The sequence below is a fragment of the Opisthocomus hoazin genome, chromosome 6 (assembly GCF_030867145.1).
Source record: "Opisthocomus hoazin isolate bOpiHoa1 chromosome 6, bOpiHoa1.hap1, whole genome shotgun sequence".
Lineage (NCBI taxonomy): Eukaryota > Metazoa > Chordata > Aves > Opisthocomiformes > Opisthocomidae > Opisthocomus > Opisthocomus hoazin.
The window spans coordinates 29,711,793-29,737,639 of record NC_134419.1 but is presented as its reverse complement, the minus strand read 5'-3'; the positions used below and the strand labels follow the sequence as shown (position 1 = coordinate 29,737,639).

The 25,847-nt window shown below is 37.9% G+C and overlaps 1 protein-coding gene across 3 annotated transcripts in view; it reads left to right on the top strand.

Moving 5' to 3' along the window:
• DNM3 (dynamin 3) overlaps positions 1-25,847 on the top strand; it is a 183,190-nt gene that overhangs the window by 41,392 nt on the left and 115,951 nt on the right. For 2 of the 3 annotated variants that reach the window (XM_075422424.1, XM_075422422.1), the window contains exons 11-15: positions 558-644; positions 3,328-3,398; positions 6,990-7,038; positions 8,685-8,714; positions 15,455-15,568. In XM_075422424.1, the coding sequence (XP_075278539.1) occupies positions 558-644; positions 3,328-3,398; positions 6,990-7,038; positions 8,685-8,714; positions 15,455-15,568 (351 nt within the window). The remainder of the gene's footprint in view (positions 1-557; positions 645-3,327; positions 3,399-6,989; positions 7,039-8,684; positions 8,715-15,454; positions 15,569-25,847) is intronic. The other variant, XM_075422423.1, reaches the window with a different exon arrangement.

The window sequence follows — 25,847 nt, the reverse complement described above, 5'->3', positions numbered from 1 at the left end:
AGAGAAGCAGATTCACCGCAGTATTTTGAGCGGAGTTTCCAGGGTTTTGCCACTTTTGTCAAAGTTTGGAAGATATGTCACATGAATTAATTGTGCAGATTCTTTTCGAAGTGCTATTGGCCAAATTTACTGTTGTGTTTTGCTGTTCACGTTTTTGTTACTGAAATTTAAGGATGTTGCCACAAGGTGGAGCCTTCATAGAACAAGAAAGTTGGAAATTATTTCAAGTGCCACTCTGGAGTTAGGCACAGGAGAAGAGAGAGGCATGGAGAAACCTCACCCCAAGGCCGATAAGCTGTGGATCACATGTCCAAAGTGTCTTTTCCTCCATATTCCATGCAGTAAAGCACAGACACAATTCAAGGGTTAAGTCTTTCCGGTTTCTCTGGAAAATGACCATTAGTAGCCAGTAAGGCTTGCTTTGTAGTGTAGTTAACTGTTAGCCCAAGCATTTATAATAATTGCTTTCCTCAAAAGAGGAAAGCTGGAGGCTTCTCTGTTTGTATTCTACTGAAGCTACCCTGCAGGTATAAATTTCTATTAATTTTGCTTTTCAGTTGGCAACATATCCGAGGTTGTGTGAGGAAACAGAAAGAATTGTTGCTGGCTACATTCGTGAAAGAGAAGAGAAGACGAAGGATCAGGTGAGAATAAATAGGAGATCTAATGGTTTGGGCAGATCTGCAGAGGAGGAAAGTTCTTATGCACAAAGTACAGGAAGACAATGAAAGATTTTTTTTTTCTTTTTTTTTTTTTTGTTTTTTCAACAGGCTGTACACTTTTAGAAGGGAGAGAAATTGCTCCTCTACCATTGAGCTTTGACAGGTGAAACTAGAATTGTTACAGAAAATGCTAGTCTGGTCTTTTAAGATTAGGACTGGTGTCTTAAAGTAGCATCAGCTTGTTCCTGTTGGCACAGTGTGCCGCCATCTTAGCTGTGCCACAACAGCTGTTTGTGGGAAATCGATTTGTAGAATCATAGAATGCTTTGGGTTGGAAGGGGCCTTTAGAGGTCATCTAGCCCAGCCCCTCTGCAGTGAGCAGGGATATCTTCAACTAGACCGGGTTGCTCAGAGCCCGATCCAACCTGGCCTTGAGTGTTTTCAGGGATGGGGCCTCCACTACTTCTCTGGGTAATCTGTGCCAGTGTTTCACCACCCTTATCGTAAAAAATGTTTCTTCCTTCTATCTCGTCTAGATTCATGATTAAACAAGCACACACAGAAGTACCCAGCCTTTTTTCTACTTTGCTTCCTTTTTTTTTTTTTAACATACCAATCACATGTTCTAATTACAGTGAGGCCCACAAGCAATTGTACTGGGACTCTTGCGGGAGTGACAAGCTGTGTAGTTGATGTCTGAGCTCCGGCAAGCGTTGGTGCTGAAGTTCTGTGTTGCTGAACAATAACGTTAGCTGCAGGCTGAGCCGAGCAACTTGGCCCCATCTGTCTCTGGCTGTGTTTACAGGCTTGCTGAGGTGCATAGTGTAGAACCACTGGAACTGGCTCCCGAGGGCTTTGAAAGGCAGTATCTCAAATCTGAAAATTAATAAAGCAATTTCTCCTTTGGATTCTAAAATCGGTAAGAAAAAGATTCCTCCTATGGCCATTCTAAAAGGCAGGGACTGCTATCAAGTTGATGACTTTAGGTTGTGGTATTTTAAATTCAGAGTTTCAAGCGTTTGTTAACCAGCACCATTCCAGCTTCATGGATGTACAGCTTTTCTGACCACTTCTTTCCCTGCAGTTAAAAAAACAAACAAACAAACAAAAACACCAAAAAAAAAAACAACAACCAAACAAAAAAAAATTTCAGAGAAACTTCTTTAGAACATTCATCACCCAGCTAAGCACTCCGAATCCAGGAAACTTCGAAGTTTAGATTACGTGTGAGAAAATCCACTGGACGTGGGAAAACGAATTATTGTCTGGAGAGTGCAGAGTGTGACAACAGAAATATTTGGAAGAAGGTCTAGGCAGAACTCCTACGATGTTCTGGACTCTTGACTCTCTAGTCCTGTTCCTGTGTGAGCTAGGGAGCAGTGCAGCATGTCTTGCTTCTTTTCCTTTAATCTGTCCCGTGAATGTAGTTTTAAAAATAATTTTTTAAAAAATCATATTTGGGCTTGTACTTGCAGGGAGTTCTAGTTAGCAAACTCAGTTATTTCAAAATCTGGAAGAAGATACAAGTTACTAAGAATAAGTGAGTCTTTTTTTCTTATTATTCTATTCTTCGTTGTGTGCATATACCTGGCAATTTCCTGGAACAAATTACCAGCTTTCTGTAAATGCCAAGAGCTGGTCAAAAAGGGTTATTGTCACATATTCACTTCATTATTTATGATGTTAGTCATTATTGTTACTTTATCAAAACATTAGTGAGAATATTTTCAGAGGTAAGAGCTAGACCTGGGTTCCCACTATCTTTTGCTCTGAGTAAGGCACTTCGCTTCTGGAAATTGTAAAGAATTTGGGAGTGATGCTGTGTTTGAGGAGCTGTACAGAAATAAATGTTGTACACTTTGAAGAGATTAAATGTTACCATTTGGTAGCAATATGTTTCTTCCTTGCTCCCTGCTGATAAACGGGAGCCTGAAAAGATAGGGGGAAAGTGCACTCTCATGCATGTGCAAGAAGCTGTTGAAGGGTAGGAGTGAGCTTTCTCTGTCTTCGCAAGTTGTTTGCTGAATTAGATTATTAAGTTTGAATCAAATTCTGTCTCTGGGCTATTGAAGGCCTGGCAAGTGACAAGTACAGAAATCATTAATTCTGTTATTTCATTGACTAGCCTATCTCTCAAGCCAGATGTGTGCACCAGAATGGCTGTCTAGTACCTGGACTGTACATTTCTGGGACAGGGCTAGCTTAAAGATCACTTCTTTGTGTAGTACCTAAAGAAAATTTAGGTACACTGATTTTAGGTTTAAAGTTTGGTTTCCTTGCTAGCTTGACTGGAATGCTACAAATAGACAGAATTTTGTGTAACTTGCAAAATGTAGAGCTAGAATATATATTATATATTATTAATCACTCTCTGGCCATGTATGATTGATCTTAATAAAGCGTACAAGGGCAAAGATGATAGAAAAATGAAGTCTGTCAGGAAAAAAGTAGGAAGAGCTCTTCTGTAGTCTAGCTTATTAAACAAGCGCATGAACAGAAGTGGTAGGATTTAGAAAATATTGTTGCTTTTGGCTTGAGCAATTATGAAAGGAATATTCAATAATGCAGAAAACTCAAAAGTTCTCTTCTTTTCTCCCATCCTTTTACTCAATCTCTTTCCTCTACCGTACCCACCCATTTTTTGCTCTACTGTCTCCCCTGATAGGTGCTGCTGCTGATTGACATCCAGGTTTCTTACATCAACACCAACCACGAAGACTTCATTGGCTTTGCAAAGTATGTACATAGAGACTTTGTTATAAAGACACTTTGTTATAAAGACACTGTCAGCTGTTGGTTTTTTTTTTTTAACTAAGTTTGAAACACAAGTCCTGAAATGTGACAGCGAAGCTGCAAGCTGCAAAGTCCCAAATATGCAGGAGTGTGTTTCTCAATATACACAGCATTGAATTCTGTTCCACTTGTAGGGGATTCTTCACCCCAGTTTACAAGCCTGGTTTCACTGAAGCTGAAGCTTATGTCTTGGTCTGGAATCACATGCATCTCAGGAAGCAGCTTTGGCAAGCTGATGCCCTCACTGTATCCATTTTAGGACCACAGAAATGTATGATATTGATGGTCTTTCCACATTGTTGTGAATGCATATTTTGGGAGCTGTGATTCTGTGTGAAACAGTTTTGCTCAGAGTAATGAATGTCACTGAATTATAAGTGTGCCTGCTGTTTGGGTGTAGAGAATAATAGTAGCAGAATGCCCTGCAGGGCCTGGTTTGACGTTCTCCTCGCTCAATTGAAAAGGCTGTGAGAGTAGTCTCTAGAATGTTCTCCCTTGGTTTCCAGCAATTTGTACCTCAGGGACTTAGTAAAAATGTTGAAGATGTCTTCACTCGTTGAAGAATAATTGTTTCTTCAGTCATATTCATGCCATATTTGCCATAACAGTGTTTGGAATCACAGCAGGTTTCATCCATGTGGGATGTTGGCAATAGTTTGGCATCACAGTACGTATTATACTACGGCCTACTCTAGTTAGCAGTGTGAAGGGAGGTCTACATCTTTGGCATTATGCCTTGAAGGTTTAAGATATGGAGTTCAGTAAGCTGGGAGGGGAGAAAGAAAAGCCAGGCACTGTTTATGTGTTTGGTTTGAACAACTTTCTCTAGAATTGTTTGCAGCTCCTAGATATCTTTATCAGTCTTGACAAATGACAGGATGTTGTAGGAATGGTAGCTGGCCTTCCAGAGGTCAAGATAACAACCTGCCTGCTATTTACTTCTTTTCACCCTTTTCTGACAGGAAAAAGCCGGCTAAAAACACTCCATATATAATCTTGGTGTGTGTTGTGACCTTGGGAAGTCACATAGTCCCAACCTCCTGCTCAGAGGAGGGTCAATGCTGAGTTCAGACAAGGTTACTCAGGGCTTTGTCCAATCAGAGCTGGAAAACTTCCAAAACTGGAGATTCTACAACCTCCCTATGCAGCCTGTTCCAATGCTTGCCTCTCCTCCTGTGAAAAGACTTTTTCTTGTGTCAAGTTAGAACCTTCCATGTTTTATGGTCTTGGATTCTGGAGTGCCAGGTGTATCTGGAGCTATTTCGATATTTCTGTCCCCTGGAAGAATCCCCCTCGTGGATGTTGCTGCTGGGGTCTGTAATTCAGTCCGTGGTCCTCACTGCTGTGTCTTTTCCAAGGAGTTGCAATGCCAGAGTTCAGTTTCTTGGGAAAGCTGCTTCCTCTTTTGCCAATTGAGATCTAGAAATGCCCAGCATCTGTGTGCAGGGTATAAGCAGGCAACTTCAGTTCACTGATAAACTTAAGCAGATGTTTCTATAGGTTGAAACTGGTGGGAAGGGAAGTATCTTTGTTGACTTGTGCTCAACTGGAAGAGAAAACTTGGATAACTAAGAAAAATTTAAATGTACAATACATTAATATGAGTTAAACAGCAGAAAATACACATTTTTAAACTATAAACATATTATTGTTATAATAATCGTTTTAGAACTGGAAAATTAAATATTTTTGGGGGTAGCATATGGACTTCTGCGGTATCTAAACATCTTGGACTATAGATTCCCCAGATTCCCTGGTTTTTGCTTGCTTTTGCTGAGTCTTCTAGCCAGTTGTCTCATGTGACTGCAGTGTTTTAGAAGGGTAAGTCCTGTGAACCTTGCTCATAAGAATGAGAGCACAAGACATTTCAAACTACCTTGCAGCAGTGCAGGGCCTAAGGCAATTACGGTGCGATATGAATTGACTTGAGAAGGATTTAAGAATGCCAATTTTTAGAACAACTTTGCATAGTTATGAAATTGTGAAATCTTAGAATATTAATGTTAGTCTCATTTAGCAGAACAAGTGGTAAAATGTTGGGATTGGGTTTGTTTCCAGTTGGTGTAACTCAGGCATAGCTACATGCTTCAATCTACAATAAAGAGTAATTTGTATTTAGAACAGTAGGTAGAGGATCAGCTGCTGGGCTATTTCTAAAAGGCGTGGGTTTCTTAGTATGATGTTAGTGGTCTATTTAGCTTTCCTAAGGCAATAAAATAAAATTTAAAAAAACCCCAACCAAACAAATGGTGATTAGGTTTCCTAAAGCCGTCTCATGTGTTTCTCAAGCAACAGATGGAAATTAGTGAGGGGTTAGTGCTGTGTTTGCTGTGTGCATGTTACTTAATCATTATTTATGCACCAAAGCTTATGCAACTCAGGCGATGCACCAGAGACATTCCATGTTATTTGGTCAAGTGATCTGGATGATTGAGAGCTAAGCGCAGTGAATAGGCACATGGAATAGACATCCTGGTGGATCTTCTCACAGACAGCATGGGGCTGCTGGTTTGATACGAGTGCGGTCTGATGTATCAGAGTTGGGCCAGGGCTGAGTTTGGTGCTTCAGCGATGCTTTGGAACAGCAGCTGTGCACAAAACAGTTGCAGGATTGGCCCACAGGCTGTAATCCAAGCACATCTTTCTTACTCTGAGCAGTATTTGTAGCTGATCTAATACATGTGCTTGTTTCTTCAGTTATCAGTGCCTGCCTCAGTGGTATATTCTAATCCAAACAAAGCTTTCTGTCACCAGTGGCCGCTCTGGTGGTCAAGTAGCCTGCTGGTTGAACACTTTTTTCCTCTTTCCAGCAGTATTTTAATTTTGTGGCCTAACACTTACAAACTACCACGTAATGCAAATGCTTGTAGAATTAATGGCAACTTGTATGTTTTTGAGACAGGAGAGTGTTTTCTTTCAGGGACTGGGATTACCAGAGTTCAAGAATTCAGCAAAATATTTTAAATATGTTTTAATTTCAAATATGCTCAATTCTTACAAGTTTCCAGCTTTTTGAACCAGCTTTGTGATTGCTTCACCCATTGGTTATATTTACACCCTCAACGTTCATATAAATATTAGAATAATATCCAAAACAAACTGTCAAGACAAAGCTATTAAAGAGCCTCCAGCAGGGGAGGATTTTGTTGTACTGCGCTAAATAACAAAAATGGTTTGCTTTTTGTCTCTCTTGAATATTTATAGAGGCTAATGTTTCCAGAGTGACCCACGTGAGCCATAATTTCTCTTTGCTTTTAGTAACCTTTAGCAATCCAAGTAGGATGTTGTTATGAAGGAGAAGATTAGTGCGAGCTGTCTGCTGTGCATGTCCCTTCTGTCCTGAGCAGGCGTTCCTATACTGTAAGAAAAAGTCATTGAAATATGCACATCTATGCAATGATTTTGCTGTGTTTCTTTGTTACTCTAGCTTTCTGTGCTGGAATCAGAAGTAACTATTACTGCTAAAATCTATTCCTCGGGAACTGGCTTAGTTCGAGTTTCTTCAGTATAACTCTTTTCCTCTGCTTTCCTTAGTGCCCAACAAAGAAGCAGTCAGGTTAACAAAAGTGCAGTGGGAAATCAGGTAGGCACCTAACAGAGAATGAATAATGGCATGTGCAAGTTAATGCAAGCTGTGTTTATTTGTTATAAGTGTATCATTTACCTTTGCTGCTTCAGACATATATAAAATGCATCTTCATTGCCTTGTCCTACTGAATTTTTTAGAGCCACCTGGCTTTAGTTATTATCATCTGTTGTTTAATATCTCTGCTACTGCTTGCACTGCTGGTTAGTGTCTCCCCTCCCATGCCATTTAGTGCATTGAATCTTTCATGTTACACATCAATGTATTTTGTCATTAACTGTAAACTTGTGAATTTCAGAATCCAAAACACTGGTGAGTACTTGCTTGTGTGTGCTTTTGTCATAGTTGTTTTACTAGTTCTTACCTGTTCACAGCTTAATAGCAGTGAAGGGGCAATTCAGCAAGCAAAAGTGGAATGGCCTTTACCTCTTTTTAAAACTTTTCCGTTGACTTCATAAAGATGTTTACTATGTACCATAGTCCTCTCTCAAAGTAAAAAAAGAATAACTGGCTGGTGGTCTCAGTTTAACTGGCATTTTCACTGAGATTCGTTAATGAAATTACTTGTTTGTTTCTTTTTATCACATAAGAATATGGGATTGATTCTGCAAGATGCTAAGTGCTCCGGAACTTTGCTTCCTTCTTTGCTTTTGTGTGGGCCAGGGGTGCTCAGTACTTCACAGGATCAGTCCTGTTTTTCATATGACATAAAAGTAATGAAATTTCTACAACCTGGAGGATTTCTGCTCACTTTGAGGGTTTTGCAAAGTCTTAAACAGAAAAGAAAATGTTATGGACTTAGTCCATACTTTAAAAAGAAATAAAAAATTCTAGTAAAAATAAGACAATGAAATTTTTTGTCAATAACTACCTGAATTGAACGTCTTCCTGATGTTTTCATGTGCAAATTGGTCAAATGGTGCTCAGGAGTGCAAGGTCAAGTTTTTCAAATGTGACTGCTGAGTTTAGAACGCTCAGGTGATAAACCTGAGATTTCAGAAAGTCTCCTATACTGCTGTTGTAGATGAGAGTTCCAGCCTTTTTTGAAAACTTAGTCATCTTTCTGGGAATAGAAATCCAGCCTCTTCCTCCTACCAAGAAATTTCTAGCTATTTTTGAGATACTAGTTAAAACAATCCATTCACTTCTTGGATGCAATGATTCCCCCACAGCCTGACCAGCGTGAATGGCATTTTTGATGTAATGTATGGTTTGGACTAAAATGAAAAAAAACTTGAAAGGTCTAAACACTTGAAATGGCTTCAAAGACTAGTCTCTCCTCTCCAAGGAGAGATTTCCTTCTTATGTAGCTGTGCCGGAACATGTGTCAAACACAGCAACCATCATCACTTTGGAGTGTCCCATAAAAGGAACACTGACCAATTATCTGACTTTTCAAAAATACACCAGTAAAATGAATGGGTTTTTTAATTAGGTGAATATTCTGCCTCTGAAGAAGTGGAGAAAAAGCTTGGCATTTTAAATTAAATGTTGAAACTGGATTACTTTTGGTATAAAGGACTTTGCTGAACCTTTTATTTTAAAGATAGTAAACAGATGTTTGTAAATTAATTGTTTGGAGTTGAAAAGAATGAGAAAATGTTTCTGAAATAAAACTTCATTTTTGCAATTTGCTATTTCAGGGAACCAATCTACCGCCTTCAAGGCAAATTGTACGAGCTAAGTTCTGTAAGCTTTATTGTTGCTTTTTCATTTAGCTTATCAGAGGGCAAAGTTTGTCTCTAACTCATTGGTTTGTTGAATACTTGCTACTAAACTACTTAACATTAAACTGTCTTGTCTGTAACACTTCCTCAACAAAGTATAATTGCGGTTCATCACTTAACTGCTACTGACATGCTGTTACAAGTATGAACTAGTATAACTTAATGTTATAGAAAACTTTGAATGAAATTAAAATTTTATAAGTTACTGAGTTTCTCAAACTAAAATGACTAATTGATGTTTATTTTATTATATAACTGGAAAGCAGTATTTATCTGTTGTAAGTACCTCTATTCATAGGAAACCTCTGCTTGAAAGGTGGGCAAATAAGTTTCTAGTAACCAAAAGGAAACATTAGCTATTGCTTAAATGAACGTGCTGTTATGGGTACAGGTACTGTTACTGGTATTTTGTTTATACAAAGGAATTACTTCTGATAGGAAAAAGTGAGTTTTCTTAATAAGACTTAAAAATATTTAAAGCATTTTTAGCATTCTTTTCGTAGCACCAGGAGGATGAATACATCATGGACAGGTTCCTTTCTAACCCTTCCACCTCATGAGTAAATAAATATGTGAATGCCTTTAATATTACTAATTAGAATTAATTGTCTAAACAGCAGTTAATTTGATAACAAGTTACTCCTGGTATAGTGATGGCTAGGCGTAAGTAGTAAATCTCTGTATTGTGTGCATTCTTCGATAATATCTATGATGAAAACATACATTTTTCCAGTTGGTTGCCACATAATTAAATTATATTTGTTATCATTTCGAACAAACTTAAACTAATGTTGAATAAAGGAAGAAGGACTAGGTAGCACTAATTCTAACAGCAGTTGAATTGAACCTCTCGGGAGATCAAGATCATTAAGTTTTCCCAAAACAGTGGGATGCTCGTTTGCAATCCATTGCTTTTCTTTTGTCGCTTGCTTTGAACTTGAAGAGTGCAGATAACTATTAACTATTTCTGTGAATCTCGGAAATAAGATGAGCGCAGCATTATTGTGTTTTTGGAAGAAGCGTGGTGCCAATTCCTCTTAACATGTTTTTGCTCATTTTTCCTCTCTACTAATTTATTCTCTCACACTGAATCTTTGGCCTTTTTTGTTTGTCTTTCCTTTGCTACCGCCTGAGGTTTTGACCTGACTGCACAAAGTTTCTTTTTAAGCCACAGGTTAGTCTATATTCTAATTTGCTTGAAATAATCGGTGTAGTGCTTGGGTTTTACACAGCACTCTAGCAAGATCTGGCTCCTGAAAGCTGACACACTCTTAACTGCGTTATTTTGTGTGATGAGATTTGTTTTGGTGACTAAAAGTTAGTGTTTAAAGCTTCCCTTCCTGTCAAACCTTTGAAGATGAAGGTATCATTGCTCCATGTGCCCAACTGATTCTCTGTGTGTGAGAATGCAAGATAGTCAGATTATAGAGGATTATATATAGTTTACATGAAATCCTGTTTAGTGCTTTACTTCTGCAGCAAAATCTGCTGCTGTGCTTGAAGTAGCCCCTCTAACTGGAGCAGGGGCTTAACCTGAACTATGGCATTCCAGTCATGGGCCAAGTGATTTGGAGGTTTGGGTTCCAAGGCTTTGTTTGACCCACCTCTTTTACAACCTTACACTAGCAATCTGATACACTTGTTCTGGACACAAGTAGCATTCAAACCCCATCAGTTGGTCTGAACTGTTGTGCTAGGAAGTAACTTTTTCCCTTGTAACCCCTTTGGTCTTTTTTTGCTTTTTAATCTTGCTTTGCAGCATACTTTGCTGCTTCTTTTCTTCAGGTCCACTTAAATCCTGTTACCTTGCATGACCCAGGAAGAAAATGTGTTTACAGAATTTTTTTTCAGCAAGTAGATGGAAGTGGAAATTTGTGCCAGGGTCATTGAGGTGGTCATGAAAAATCATGACAAAGCTGTTTTGTTAAGAAGTGTTGGTGTTTCTGTAAAAGATGTGGACAACCACATGATGCTAAATTTTGAAATATCCTTGAATGAGACATGCTGCTGTTGAATTTTCACCTTATCAAGACTGTTGCTGTTGTAAATGGCCTTTAACTGGACTTATTTTTTAGGTTAACATTCTTTCATGGTTGACTTAATCACCTCAGTCTTTGTTCAACTACATTTGGAAGCATATTTCAGTTTTTCACTACTGAGTGGTTTGCTTCAGTAAAGACTAAATTTTTCTTCAAAGTAGACATGGGTTTACGACTTAAGCCACTGTCATTATTTTTAAGTTATGTGATATGTTGTGCAGTGATTTCGGAGGAAGCAGTGTCAGAAGGCCTTATTTGTGTTCAGTGTCAGAACAGATCTGATCAGTTTATCCTCTGACATTGGGCAAATTACAGTGAAATACTGCATTAAATTTCCCCTCTCATCTGTTGTTCCTTTTTAGCCTCTGTAGTGTAAGAATCTTTGTATTTGAACCCGAAGAACCAATAGCTTGTAAGGATGCCTCACAGAGTAGTTTTCGCAGTTTTTATTCTCTCAATGTGCTTACTATTTGGTAACACATGCTGTTATCACAATAATTAGAAGATAGAGCAGTGCTGGGAGTTGTTGTGCATTCAAAATTATTTCAATGGCGTTATGTGACATAACTTTAATAGAGTGCTATGTTAACTCAACAAATGCTGCTGCTTGTTTTGTTGCAGAAGTAGCCAGACTCATGATTTCCATACTTGTATTTCTGTCTGCCCAGCCAATTTCATTTATCTCTCACTTACCTTGAAATCATCTTGCAAATACTGCTTTTAAAGAAATAGATCACTTTCTGATTCTCCAGTGTATTTCTTCTACAAATACCTTATTTGATTTAATGGAATGAATAAGTCCTGCAGCAATATATAAAATGTACCTCTTGTGTCAAATCCTGCTTTCCTGTTTATCCATGAAGTGGTGGAGAATAAGAACAGCAGATATGATTTGGGGTTTGTGCAGCTGAACTATCAGAAAATGACTTCCTTCTGGCTTGTTCATGTGCATGCGTACCCTCTAAGTTTCATTTTTTGGGCACCCAGATTAGATATCAGGACTCTGAAGGAAGGAACTGTGTCATCTCTTGTTCATCCTGTACGTGGAGTCCAACTACCGGTCAGAATATTGTCTTCACTAGCTTCTGGCAGTGCCCATATTTTTCACCTTCCTGAAGTCCATAACTCATGTCACTAATATCCGGTTTGCATAGAGTTACATTTAGAAATATGACAGAAAATACTGAAGGGGATCTCTTAAATCCAAACCAACCAGAAAATGAACTAGTAAAAACAATAATGAAACCCCCTACTTTCATTTTTCAAGCTGAAGTACTATACAACATAGTTAACACAATAGTTTTAAAACCACCAACACCCCCCCATCAGAGTTTTTTTAACTTCAAAAGTAGCTATGAAAATCTTTGATGCTTGTTGTCCATGGAAGGACACTTATTTCTAAAATATAGCTTGAGTTATTTTTTGAGAAGCTGGCTGGAGTCTAAGGTGTAATTCAGCGTCTTTGGAAAGTAAAAACTATGTTGCTTAATCTCACTTTGTTTTGTACTTGCACCTTGATCTGGCATCTCCCTCTGCCCCAGCCCCAACACTGGTACTAAGTGTTTTGGAAGTGTAGCTTTTTCTAGTTAACAAAATGTACCTGGGAAAGTGGAACAATTCAATCAAAAGAACACGAGGCTTAACGCGCTAAGCTCCTCTTCTCTCTCTTGATGTCCCCTGGAACTGTTTCCAAGTATTCTGGATAATTATGATCTGTTGTAGGGTCCATGATATTTGAAAGAACACAGTACCCTGTTTTCCCAGAGGGATATAAATAAACAGGCCTGGAAATTTGCACATAAAATAGATCTGTCCAAGATATCGCTATAGCTTGGTGCCTTGCTCTTCATGCAGTGTTGTGGGGGAACGACAGCTGGATCTAATCCTCAGCACACAGGATTTTTGAGGAAACAACTGGCAAATTCCTTCCTTTACAAGACAGTGACCAATGTTTGTATTAGCAAGTCAGCTTGTTTTTGTCCACACCCGGTGATGGTTATGCATCTATAGGGCAATGTGTTAGACTGGAGCAAGACAGTCTTTTGGAGCTACGCAACTAATACAGTTCCTACACTAGATGCATTAAAAGCTTCATTACTTCTTAAAAGGTTTGTATAGTTTAGATTTTTAAACCTTAGCTTGGTCTGTTCCAAGACCTTTGCCCCAAATGCGTTCTTGTCAAATTGAGAAAATCTGACTCTCTTAACACGCTACAAAGCCTATGGTAATGATGAGGGAAAGCACTGAATGGAATAAGCAGAGTGTGCTACCTCACTTCCCTTTTATGTGCTCATCACTTTTAAGTTCTTGAACATGCTCTTCAGGTATTTCTCACTAGTTTACTTTGAAAAACCAGCCCTTTATCCCCACTGCGAGATCTGTCTTCAAATGTTTTACCCTTTCCAAGATGTGTCCCCATGCCAGTTTTCAGCAGTGTGCTGGCCCTGCTGCCTGTGCTCCCTGTGTGTGCATACGTGCTTTAGAGGGAGCAACACGGCATTTTCAATTGCAGACAGCATGGTTCAACAGCATCTTCTCCCATAGCCTCTTATTTCAGTTTCTTTATGATATGAGAATAACCACCTTTGCACATTTGCTGCGAAGTATTTAGTCTGCTTTACAAATATAGCTCACTTTGTTGTGAAGCCAAGTTCAAGTGGTTGAAGAACCTGAATTTCCTGGATTTTTCCTAAAATTTCTTCCACTTGCATTTGTGTAGCTCAGTGAAGAAAGAAAATGAGATTATCTTGGTTCCACAACTTGTTCTATGGCAGCTGCCTGAAGGGCAGTACACTGGCTATATGTGCATGTTCCTTGTTTCCTATTAAAAGTTTATTTCAATAAACATTGTAAAGTAAAATGAGGATTTGATGGATAATCAAGTTCGTATCAATGTTTCCCTTAACTTACACTCGGACAAGCATTCCATGTCTATTTGTAAACAGTAATGCCTCCTCTCCACTTTTTTTTTTCCAATGAACATGAATATCAAAAATAATGACAAACTTAAGCAGAAACCTTTGTGGTACAGGCTATTTCATCCAGTCTGCTCGTGCTGTACCTTTGGGTCTCGCTATGGGAGTCGCGTCCAGTTCTCTCATAGCTTACTGGGTCTTCAGAACCAGATCAGTGCTTTCTTAGCAGTTTTCTTACAGGCTGAAAACCCATAGACCATTTTTGGATCTTCAGTGGTTTTCTTACACTGCTGGCCTGGATGGTAGCGACACAGAAGACATAATCATCTCATCTGAGATGAAATCGATATCCTTGGATTATGTGCATTACCAATAGTTTTACCAGCTTTTCAGGTGCAACTTCTGATCTCTTTCTTTGGTTTAGTTATCAAATATATCTTAGTCCCTTGCTCTGTGCAATACCAAAGCTGTTTTTTGCAGGGAGTTTGCATGAACATGCATGCTGAATGGGAGTGAATTCTGATTCTGAAACTTCTACAGATGACAAGGAATAGATATAGAGCAATGTGCTTCCCTGGCACTCTGTTGCTGCTGGAGTTACTGGTCTTGTAAAGCCCTGTGAGAAGAATGTCACAGTCTTGTTTATTTCCCTGAAAGCAAGAGGAAACTCACGTTTGATCACACAGGTCCATGCTTGTGGGACTTGTCGAGGGAGTTCTGAGGGCTTCTCTGAGCACTTCTTTGCATCTCAATACTTCATAGGCAAGTAAAAGGTGTTGCCGTGGGGAGGAACAGAATGGTTGAGGTTCCCTGCCCCTTTGTGATTGGGAGGAGTTCTGTTGTCTTGTTTGGGTTATGATAGGAAGGAATGTTTGCTTTCTCTTGTATATATTGGAAAACAATAAATGTTCCAATAAAAGGGGAAGTTTCTGCGTGATCCATAAACCAGTTCTCATGACCATTCTCTCCTTCACCTCTGGAGTTGTCTCATTCCTCTTAAGTTTTTTTTTGTCCCTCTTTCTCTTCGCATGATGTAGCTTCCTGGCCTTAGTATTTATAGGTATGCTGTTCCCATCTGTTCTTTCATCTTTGCATTGTATCTATTTTAAAAAGCTCTGCTTTACCCATTTTCCCCCTGATTTTTATTGCCACCTTAGTGTGTTGTTTTTTTTTTTGTCTACCTTATGAAAAGGAAAAAGCTCTCATACACCTCTCCTATCTTAATTTCAAGTTAACTGTAGAACACCTCTCTGCTTTGTCACTTCATTCAGCCTCTTCTGAAGATTCCCAGTGCATGCCAGAAGCTGCTCTCTTTGCCAGAATCTAGGTGCTTTTCCTAGTATCCAACTTTAAAAATGACCTTAACAATTAGACTAGAACAGAGTAGTCATGTATGAAGTTGTATGGACTTTCAGAGTATGTTGTTATATGGCAGATATCTTCAGGTTTACACGAGCCTTAATGCATTCATACTTGCTGTAACTACAAAATGATAATACTTAGGCTTCTCCCTCCAGCCATTTCACTGAAGACATTATATTCACTTTGTTACGTTTCTTTTTTTTCTTGAATGATAGGAACCTGCAAAAACTCTTGAATTTGCCAGAGACTGAAAAAATGCACTTGTTCTTGTTTTATTTACCACGTCTTTACTCAAAAGAATGAATGCTGCAGCAGAATTATGTCAAGTGAGTAATGAACTAAACATGTGCCTGACTGCACCTCTGCACAGGTGATCCGGAAAGGCTGGCTGACCATCAACAATATTGGCATCATGAAAGGAGGATCCAAGGAATACTGGTTCGTTCTAACTGCAGAAAGCTTGTCCTGGTATAAAGATGATGAGGTAAGGAATGAGCAATGTTTTTCTACTGGGGAAAAAAGCCCCAGTATTTATTCAGTCTTCTGATATCAGCTTAAAGCATTAAATCAGCTCGTACAGACTTAACTGAAAGAATGTTTTAAGGTTTTACCTGCATCCTTTAAATTTTCTCTTTCTGATTCATAGAGAATGCTGACCCTTCTAAGACTTCTGTTGAAATTTTGGTAACATAAATATAGGGTGTTGTGTGGGGTGTTATGGGGTGTGGGGTTTTTTTTTTGTTTCCTTTCTTCCTGTGGTTTCCACAAATCGGTCTAAAAAAACCCCCCAAAAACTGCTTTGGAATGTTCTGTTTATTGTCCTATGCCTCTTTGGACTGCCTTTGCGCGTCTGCTCTAAGTTGGTACGGATTTTCAAATTTGCTACTGAAAATCCAAAAAATGTACCTTGATAAGAAATGTCACTACTGATCAGTAAATCTGAAATGCTAAAAAGCATTTCTGTGATAAACAGGACGTCCAGGTTGTGCTCTCTTTATTGAATATGTTGTTAGGCAGCTTTGGGAGTCATTTTTTTGCTAGTCTGTTCTGCTTAATTATTTTTTCAACAATATTAGTAATGTTACTCTATAGGCAAAAATCAACAGCAGTCCTGCTCTTAACTCATAAAGGTTAAAATGGGATTATTATGTGCGCTATCAGGTTTACAATAAAGCCCTTGTGGGTTTTTTTAAGGTTTATGTTGGTTTTCGTAGAAAAAATGGGCTAAATTAAAAAAAAAAAAATCCATTTATTTTCCAGCTCTTTTTTTTTTTTTAATGTTTTCAGCAAAAATTTAGTGATTTTTTAGGGTGAACCATTCATTGGCTGGAAGAGGCACTGGTAAAGAGAGAGTTTTAAATGAGCTCTGAAACATCGCTCAATCTTTCCATCGTATTCTAAGTAATAATCAGAATGCTGGCTTACCCCGACAAAACAGGGAGTTGATTGACGGGGACTATGCAGACAACTCATATTCTGTTTAACCAATTTAGCGTTTTACTGCAGTGGATTTTGTAGAACCACTGGAGAGAGGACCTGCAGTGTGTGTACATACGCCAGAGCTCTGCTGAGTCCTGCAAAGCCAGAGTGTGGTACTTACCAGAAGTAGTTCCTTCAGGAATACTGCTGATGGTGGAAATTGCGCTGGTCAGTAGAGGGTTTTTTCCTGAGTCGGTAGCCATTTTGGGCTAGACTTTTTGGGATAGACCTTAAGATTGAAGGACAGATTAAGTTAATCTTGAAGATTTTGTCCCTTGCCATTTTAAGTCTTAAAAAGATTCAGATGTATTTACAGGAAAATGAGTGCCTGTCAGTGGGGAGGAGCCGCCAAGTGCTAGGTGTCAAGAGGGAAAGTTTTATTCTGAGAGTACGTGAAACATAATTTGAGGTACTTTATTGCAATGACACAAAAATGAATATAAAACAAATACAAAGGTGCCTTTATGAACTTGAAGATTTGAAGCTGTCTTTTTTTTTTTTTTGTGATCTACCTTTAAGCTACTAGAACTTGCTGTCTTAGATTAGTTACAGGTAACCGTAACTAAAGTAAGTGGAGAGATTATCACCCCTTGCTATGTTCCATCTCAAGCACTTGGAGATGCATCTAAGATGTGACACGGCAATTTTGGAGGTGGTTTGGGTGTTGCTTTTTCAAGTCTGATCTCTGTTTAGTGTGAAGTATAAAAATTACTGAAAATACTTACGGAATGCCTTCTGCTATGCAACTTTAGAAAGAAATTGTTTGTTTTGGTAGTCTGCTAGAGAGAGTCACCTGGGAATCTCAGAATAGTACATGGAGGGAATTGGTCACTGATTTCCATATGCATATTTGGAAATAATGTTTCTTAATTGCCAAACAGTTATGTTTGGAGAGTCATGAAAACATCAGTAGTTAATTCAGGCCCGTGTGGAAGGTAACTCAACAATTTCTTAGAGTGGTAAGAGAAGATAACAGCATAGGATTCCATGCTTTGCTGGTGGAAGAATTTCCTCCTGAAGTACGGATTTGCTGTATAATTTGATTATTCTGTCCTGGGAAAGACTTCACAAAATTATGTTGGTGGGTTTTTTTTTGGTTTGGGTTTTTTTTTTTTTTCTTTTTTACTGGGCCTTTCTCAGTAGGACTTAAAAAAATAGTAAGGTCTGTTTTAGTTACTTTCTGAAGATGGTCAAAACTGCTACTTGACCATGAGGTTAATCAAAAGACTGGTGACTTTCTGTTTCGGGAACAGAACTACTGGCTTCTGAAAATAAAGCAGCAAATATTTGATCTCCTGGGTGAATGCCAGTTGTTACAATTACATTTCTCCTCACTTTCAGCTTGGTTTGGTAGTTGTCACACCCTGTTCTCAGATGATCATTGAAAGGGCTGCGTGCTGGTGTATTTCCAGCCTGGTAAGATATGTAGTCTTCAGTGATGTGTGAAGTGATACCCATGTTTATGTGACTGTCTGGCTGTGCACGCTGTAGGGTCGCAGGGAGTTCAGTTCCCCCGTGCCTCCCACTCGGGCCGGTCGCTTCTGCAGTCCTTGCGCGGCAGCGATAGCCTCTCTGTCGCAGCTGGGGAAGATGTAGAAAGCCTGGTCTCACCGTCATTCTCCTGCCACGGGGATGAGTTTGTTCCCCCTGTGCCTCCACCCTGAGTAAGGAATGTAGCAGCTTGTGTACCAGTGAGCTCTGGCAATGTATTTTACAAAGCTGGAGTGTTTGCTAGGACCTCTACGGCTGTGTACCCCCTCTAGTGTAAGCTGAGCCCGTGTTCTGTAATCCGGAATTTACTCCGAGATGAAAATGACTCTCTGAATGCAAGTGGTTCCTTGCTAGTGCCGTTAGAAGGATGTAAATTGTTTCCTTTATTTGTGAGTTTTAGCTTTTATAGTGAGGAGTCCACAGTGGAATGCACTTTGAAGCAAGTTACTTTGGCAAAAGATTTCAAAATATTGTGTATGATATCAGTATGACAAAAGAAGTGATTGTTTTCTTGACATGGTTTTGTTGCTGCTGAAAGATACAACAGGATTTTATTCCTTGAGGAGATGGGAATCGGTGCCTAAGTGCTTTTTAGGCTTGTAATTATGGAAATATCAAGTTGATGTTTGAACAGTGTGGGTAAAGCTGTATTTACTATTAGTTATGTAAATCCTAATCTGAATTCGTTTCTGATTCTGCGTACAGTTGCTTGTGATCATAACCTTGTTGCATGACCAGTACCATGACTTTGTGCTTTTCCGCTTGCTTAAAATCAAGCAGGAAAGATATTGTGTACCACTTTAAGGCTGTTGTAAATAAGTGCAAGATTTGCACGTTCATTGACCTCACAAATACAGTTTTCTTTTGTATTCAGTGTAATGCTAGCTAAAGTATTGTTAGGCATTGCTACACAGTCAAAAAAAGATGAAGTTTGAGCATCTTAGCTCTCAGTTGTTACTGTTCTGTTAAGTAACACACAAAGCTGTAAGTTTTTGTCCTAAGCTTCATTTGAGAGTCAACCTGCACGTTTGAAGTTTGCGAATTCTCTACTTCTACATTCGGATAAAATGGATTTTAGGAAGGTGGAATGCCATCCTAGCTTGTGAATCAAAAAGGATTTTACTGTAAACAGAAGGATGCCATTTGTAAAGTGTTGTAGCATTTTTACAGGGCATGGTCAGCAAATGTGATTTATTATTCTTTCCAAAGCATCCAGAGATTTCACTGGCATTATTGGTGTGCAAAGGATGGTAAGATGGGCTGTAGGGTAAGAACTTGTGGAAATGTGAAAATTACATTTATTGGAAAAATCCCCTTTAGTCTTATTTCTAAATAAAATATTTCCATTCTGTTTCAATGGGGAAGGACAGTATTATCAACAGCCAGTGATAGATGCAGTTTGTATTGTAATTTCACAGTTTATTCCCAATTGTAAAATTCTGTGTGGCTTGGGAGGGAGATATGAAAGTAAGTGAGGAGGTGAGAGTGGAAAGGGGAGAGAGAAGTTACCCTAAGGTTGAACACGGTGTACGTTTACAGAATTAACTTGCCACACAATAAGCTGCTCTTGGCTTCTGTGGCGAGCAGGAGCGTTAGTGACTTTTGTACTGACAATAATCTAACAGCGCGAGTTGCTCGAGTTATGCCCAAGAAGTAATTGGGAAGACAAGACATACCATGGTTCCGCAAAGCTACGTAGGAGTAAAACTTAGGGAGTTAATGAGAACAACTAGGAAAAGAGTACTATAGGAAGCACAGTAAAAATTTCAGCAGTGGGTTTTATTGTATTTTATAGGCAGTGTTGGTTTGACTCTAGATGGGTTGCAGTACGCGGCTTGGTTACTGACCGGCCGTCTGAGATCCAGAGTGACTCTTGGCTGGAGCTGTTGGTGAAGAAGCTCTGGTGTGTCAGAGCGGTTTCCCACTGGCGGCTGTCCCTCAGGCTGGGTTGTCATGCGACTGCCTGTCTGTGCCTGCTGTACAGGTGAGAGGATGTTCTGCACAGCAAGTGTAGACAGGCAGACACATGACAACTCCGTCCAGCCAGTCCCTTGGAGCCATCACCGCTGGTGTGCAACAGTTTGTACCATTCCAGTTTGGGGGGCTTTGATGGGGGGCGGGGGGAGAACACACATAACAGAACTAAACTTTAAAACATTGGGAGCTGTAGAACAAGAACATAACTTGGTTTTATTCGGAAAAGAAGCATTTCAGTACATCAGGTATCATTGCGCTGACATGTATCAGAGATGCGATTTCAACAGACTGGTCACGCTGAACATTTGGAGAAAATAAAAGGATTGAAGCCATGGTTTATTTTATATGCAATTCATACAGGATTTTGCCTGCATATTGTACTCACACACAGTGACTTAACCAGATGTTTTTACTCTTCTTGGAAGCACAGAAATACTGAAGTTCAAGATAAAGGATATGTTTATACAGTACATATTTTCTAGGAGCAGATAAGTACAGTAATCTGGTATGTTAAAAATAAAAATCTTTCTGTATAAATGGAGGCAACCACTTGCACATGAACCCAGTTAAAGGGAATGTACTGGAAAGAAAACTGGTTGCATTTTATATCGATTTTGCTAATACATGGGCTATACATGTATGATATTTCTTTTAGTGTTTTGCTTTGCATATTATTTGGATTTATCTTTCTCTCAAAATCTGTACTTTTTAAGAAAACAAAATAACTTTGTAGAGCTTGAGAAGTTTTTTCAGATAAATACAGACTATGCTATAAATGAAAAGCATGCAAATAGCATCATTTCACATCACAAAATGTGCTAATTTGCTAAACTTTCCTGCATATAAAATACACAGAGTGACTGTAATCCAATTTGGCAATGACATTTGCAGCATCACTGAGGTGTTGTTTCAAAAGGTAAAAAACACTTTGGGAGCCTAAAAGGGGAGGGGGGGGGAAGAGTTGTATCGCTTTTCTGTGCAGATTAAATGATTCTGTTTTAGAATGGTATTCTTAAATCACTGTTGCTCTCTAGTGCCACCATTGGTAAGTAATAAACTTGTGCTTTCAAACCCTTCTCAAACATATCCCATACAGAACAGCAGCAAAACACTTTTACATTCCAGCCTGAAAACTTGTTATAAAATAGATGAATTTACCAAAAGGCTGAAGGTGGGGATAGTGTTGAGGTTTTAAATTAGACTAATAATAAATTAATATGTAATGATTCAGGTGTTCTACCTCTAATCATTGTTTTACCATAAAGAAAAAGATGCATTTTAGCTAATACACAAGTTGAAATGTACAAATTAAGTTTATTAATTATGCAAATAAAATTTTTGTTTAACCTAACAAGATGGAGTAAGATGTCTTAAAAAAATGAATCAAGCACAAAACATGACTAGCTAATTCAGACATGAAAAATTAATTCCAGGACATTAAATATTCTTGCTTTGGTTTTATAATATACTTAAATTTTTGTAGCTCTACGTAAAATTTTAAGTGTATGCTGTGAGTTGGCATGTCTTTCTACCCACTTGACCATTTTGAAGGAAAACAGAAAAGGCAAATCAGAAGCACTTTTAAAACAAATATAAAACACTGCTTGTTTTATCAATTTCATAATATTTAATTTCTGCATGTATTTGTTAAACAAAGATCTTTAGTCTGGGAGAAAATTAGGTCTTTTTTCTTTTCTGCATTTATTTGTTAAACAAAGATCTTTAGTCTGGGAGAAAATTAAGTCTTGGTTTGTTATGGATCCTTTTGAAATAGCAAAGAATTGTACAGTAAAATTCATTGGCAACCTCTAGTTTAAAAGAACTGGAAGAATTAAAGTATGCATTTTAATAGATTTTCTATTAACAACTATCAAGCAAGTTTTGCTGGGAGTAAAAGTTGTCAGCGGAAAGATTGTGCGGTCTTTCTAACAACTGTACACAAGGAGAAATCATCAAAGAATCAGCAAATAGCTTTATATCTTGATCTGAGGCAAATTTGTTTTGCCTTCAATTAATTCACTGGATACTACTAGTGACTAGAGAGTTATCTCCACTTGATTCTTATTTAAATACTGATATTCCTTGAAATTGTAGTTGATTTGCTAAAAAGGCTTAACATTTTTGTGTGCTGTATCTGGTTAATTCATTGAGTCAGTAAAGGGCTCGAGAATATTTTAGAATACTCGTAACAAGAAAAAAATCTTGTGGTTGCCAATATTGTATTTACAGAAATCTCTATTACAGATCTGACTTTAAATATTGGTAGCTTGGAAACCAAGTTGAGAATTACATTCTCTTCAACTGTGATCAGGACTTTTTTATTTAAGAACAGGTTGTTATTTTTAGATACTGTTTTGCAGTGCAGCGTAGAATGCAGTACAGAAGTACAGTAGCATTAGTCAGGAAAGTTTCATTCCTAACTGTGGCATTTCCTGTCTTTTTGTAGGTTTAAACCTGACCCTTAATATTATTTCAATTAGGATTTTTTTTTTAAATAAAGTACAGTTCAGAGAGCAAAGCCTTTTGCAAGTAAGACTAAAGTTATGCTCTTGAGTAAAATTTATTATTTAAAAAAAACCCGCCACACTAAGATGTAGGGGGTTTTATTTTCCAATTTGCTTAACACATTTTGATTAAGAGATTATAATAGTTGAATACTGTGTTTAGGAGATTGGAATTTTTGTGCAAGTATTTTTCTGTTTTGGTTATAATATTTTCCATATAGCAATGATAGTTGGGTGGTCTGCAGAAATGTCGGTGGACACACAGTGATAGTACAGGGAGGAGGGCAAGGAGCGTGGGGGGAGCATAGCAGTGTCTTTTAGTCTTCTGAATACACAGATGCATTAAATAGCCCTGGTAACAGTAATACAGAAGACAACATGCAATTTAATGACAAGGCAGAAAAATGTCAAATGAAATGGGGTTTTATTTTTTAGTAAATATTTTTTTTCCAAATTTGGATGCTTATTTGATCTATTTTTATTTCTGTAAAGTGACTTTCCCCAACCTTCTTTGCCTTTTTTGTTTTTTTTTAACATTAAAGGAATATGTAGAAAAGATTTGAAATATTTTCTTCCTATTCCCTATTTAATTTTGTTGGTTATTCTCCTTAAAGCTGAAAGAAGGTCCATTATGTTGAAACACTCACCTATTTAAGTGTTCGTACAGGCTTTAATTTTTTTTCCTTTTTTTGTGCATTTTATGGTAATATGAACTGTATCATTTAGTTCATACAACAGGCTTAAGCATTGGTATTATCCTGGTTTCACAGAAATCTCACTATTATTTATATGCATTGGATCCTGATAATTTTTTTAGTCATTACAAAAAGCGAGGTATAAGGTTGTTTTTTTCCTCGTGAGGTATTTGTATACAACTATCTTGTGTTTGTTGACATGCAGATGTAAAACCTCTTGTTTTATAACTAGTGAAATCTCTTCTGTATGATTATGATCGACTAGAACTTGTTTCAACTAAACAAGCACTGTTTTAAGAACCGCAGTATCACTTAATTCACTTTGAGAATGTTTTGGTTACTGAGCCGAAGTAGATACACTTCCTTATTCATTCCTAACAATACAGGCTTTCTTTCCGTATCTGTTGCTTTGCACGCTGCATTTCCCACCCACCCCCCCCCCCCCCTTTCCAAGCCCCATGCCAAGGGAGCCTCTGAGATCTCAGCCTTACAGACTAAAAATGTAACTTTGAAGAGTCATGAGTGTATGGGAGGGGAATCACTTCCTAAATCCAGAAGGGTCATTTAAAATAAAGATTAATGCAAATAGTGCACTAGAGATAAGAGAAACACTAGTTCCGTATGTTTACATCGTCCTTGCTTATTTAGCAAAAGTTAACGCAGGCTATTCAACAGTATTTTCACTAAGAGCCTATTATGAACTGGGCAACAATACTTCCCATCTTAATTTCTAGATCAAAATTATAAAAAAATAAAAGTAGCTATGCAGGTAAGCTTTAGATAGAAAAAATATTTGCAAACGATCATATTCCCCTTGAAAGCATACTTGAGCAAGTTTCTTAACAATATTTGAAAACATTTTTCTACCATTTAAACAAGATCTAAGTCATAAAACTTTTCAGATTTGCTATGCCTAAAACAGCAATCATACTTAAAGAGAGACTGGGAAATATTAATACAAGTTTGAATCTGGTTCCATTCCTTTATTTTCTTCCTGTCTCTTCAGATTTTCTATTAATAACTACATTTGACTGTGTGTTGTAACTCCACTTTAAAGCAGAATGAGAACAAAAATTCTGTCTACTCATACTATAATGGATTCAAACCCACAAATTTAATCCTAATCCGAAAAATAATCTTCTGCGAAATAAAGGAAGAGAGGGTGGATAATCTACAAATTTATATACATTAAAAAAGAATTCTTTTAGTCAGGATACGTAAGCTTTGATGGGAGGCTAAGGGAAGTGACAGTGCTAGTTCTTGCTTCGCAGGCTTTAAGACAGCCCGTATAGTCACAGTCACACTAATGCTACGCAACCTTCTCTCCCCAGTAGGACTTCTATTGATTATTGAAGGAGCAATGAAAAAGGTAATAATAATATACATATTTAAAAAAGAATTGTACAGCATCAAGGCTGTCTAAAATCTAACACGCATTCTGCAAAATTGATGGGTTATAATACTAATGGCTGCATATTTATGCTAATTCTTTTTATAGTATAGCTATTCAAAGCCTTCCTGGCAATAAATGAGCGCCATATAGATGGGATTTTTTTTTTCCAGTTGCAGTAGTTTCTTCCTAGTGTTAACTTTAGGGGAGCTGACTCTGGAGTTCAGCTGGTATCAAATTGCAGCCCAGACTTTTTGTATTATTTTGTCCGTGGGGATTTCATTCAGCCTGAGGGTTTTTTTCCCCTACCAGGACAGCTGGAAATTCACCAAAGCAAACTTCTGCATTCGTTTACAAATTCCATTTTTATCAGTGGGATTCAGGATAAAATAACTTATCATTTTGAATGTTAAAAGAAATATCAACGATTCAAAGTACGCATGAGAGCGGCAACAATCAATCGATGCTGATCACTTACAGGCAATGGCCAGCCAGGTATCGGGATGGAAAGCTGTTTGTTCTGGTTTATTTATTTATTGGGGTTTTTTTCCATCTCATCCTGAACTTTCAAAGGTAATTTTTCCTGACAATCAAGTATTTTGTATTCTACGCAGCAGAAGCCTAACATGGAGTAGTCATAGATTTCCTATGGTTTCCCTCCCAGTTTCCATTAGCACATATAGCATAGGTTACTTGCAAAGAAGTTTCAGCTGCATATAAAAATCTAAGTACTGTTCTCCCCAAAGTGATATAATATATTTTACAACAATTTAAAACAATATTCATGCATTCTTTTCTATTATTTTATTACTTTAAAATAAAATAATTTCTTAAAATTGATCTTCAGATCATAGATCACAACAGGAGCTATTCAGAATACATACTTCTAGCAAGCCTTTTCTGTGTTTAAAAAAAATTATATACTTCTTAAATATTTATATTGATTGCTACAAGTAAAAAAAAATATTAAATTTACCTTTTTAGTTTGTGGGGAAAAAAATGCTTTATTTTAAATTAAAAAAAAATAAAAGAAAAAAGACATGACCGACTTTAACTCTACTCTTGTACACTTCTCTAGGTCGTTCACCTCTAGGCAATATACCTCTCTCATTTCTTGCATAGGTTTTAGTAACCATCAGAGCTCCATCTTTCTTGCAGTGATGACTGGAGGAAGGGGGGAGGGGAGTCACCTAGGTTCGCCAGGTCATAGGCCAGGTGTTCTTCCAA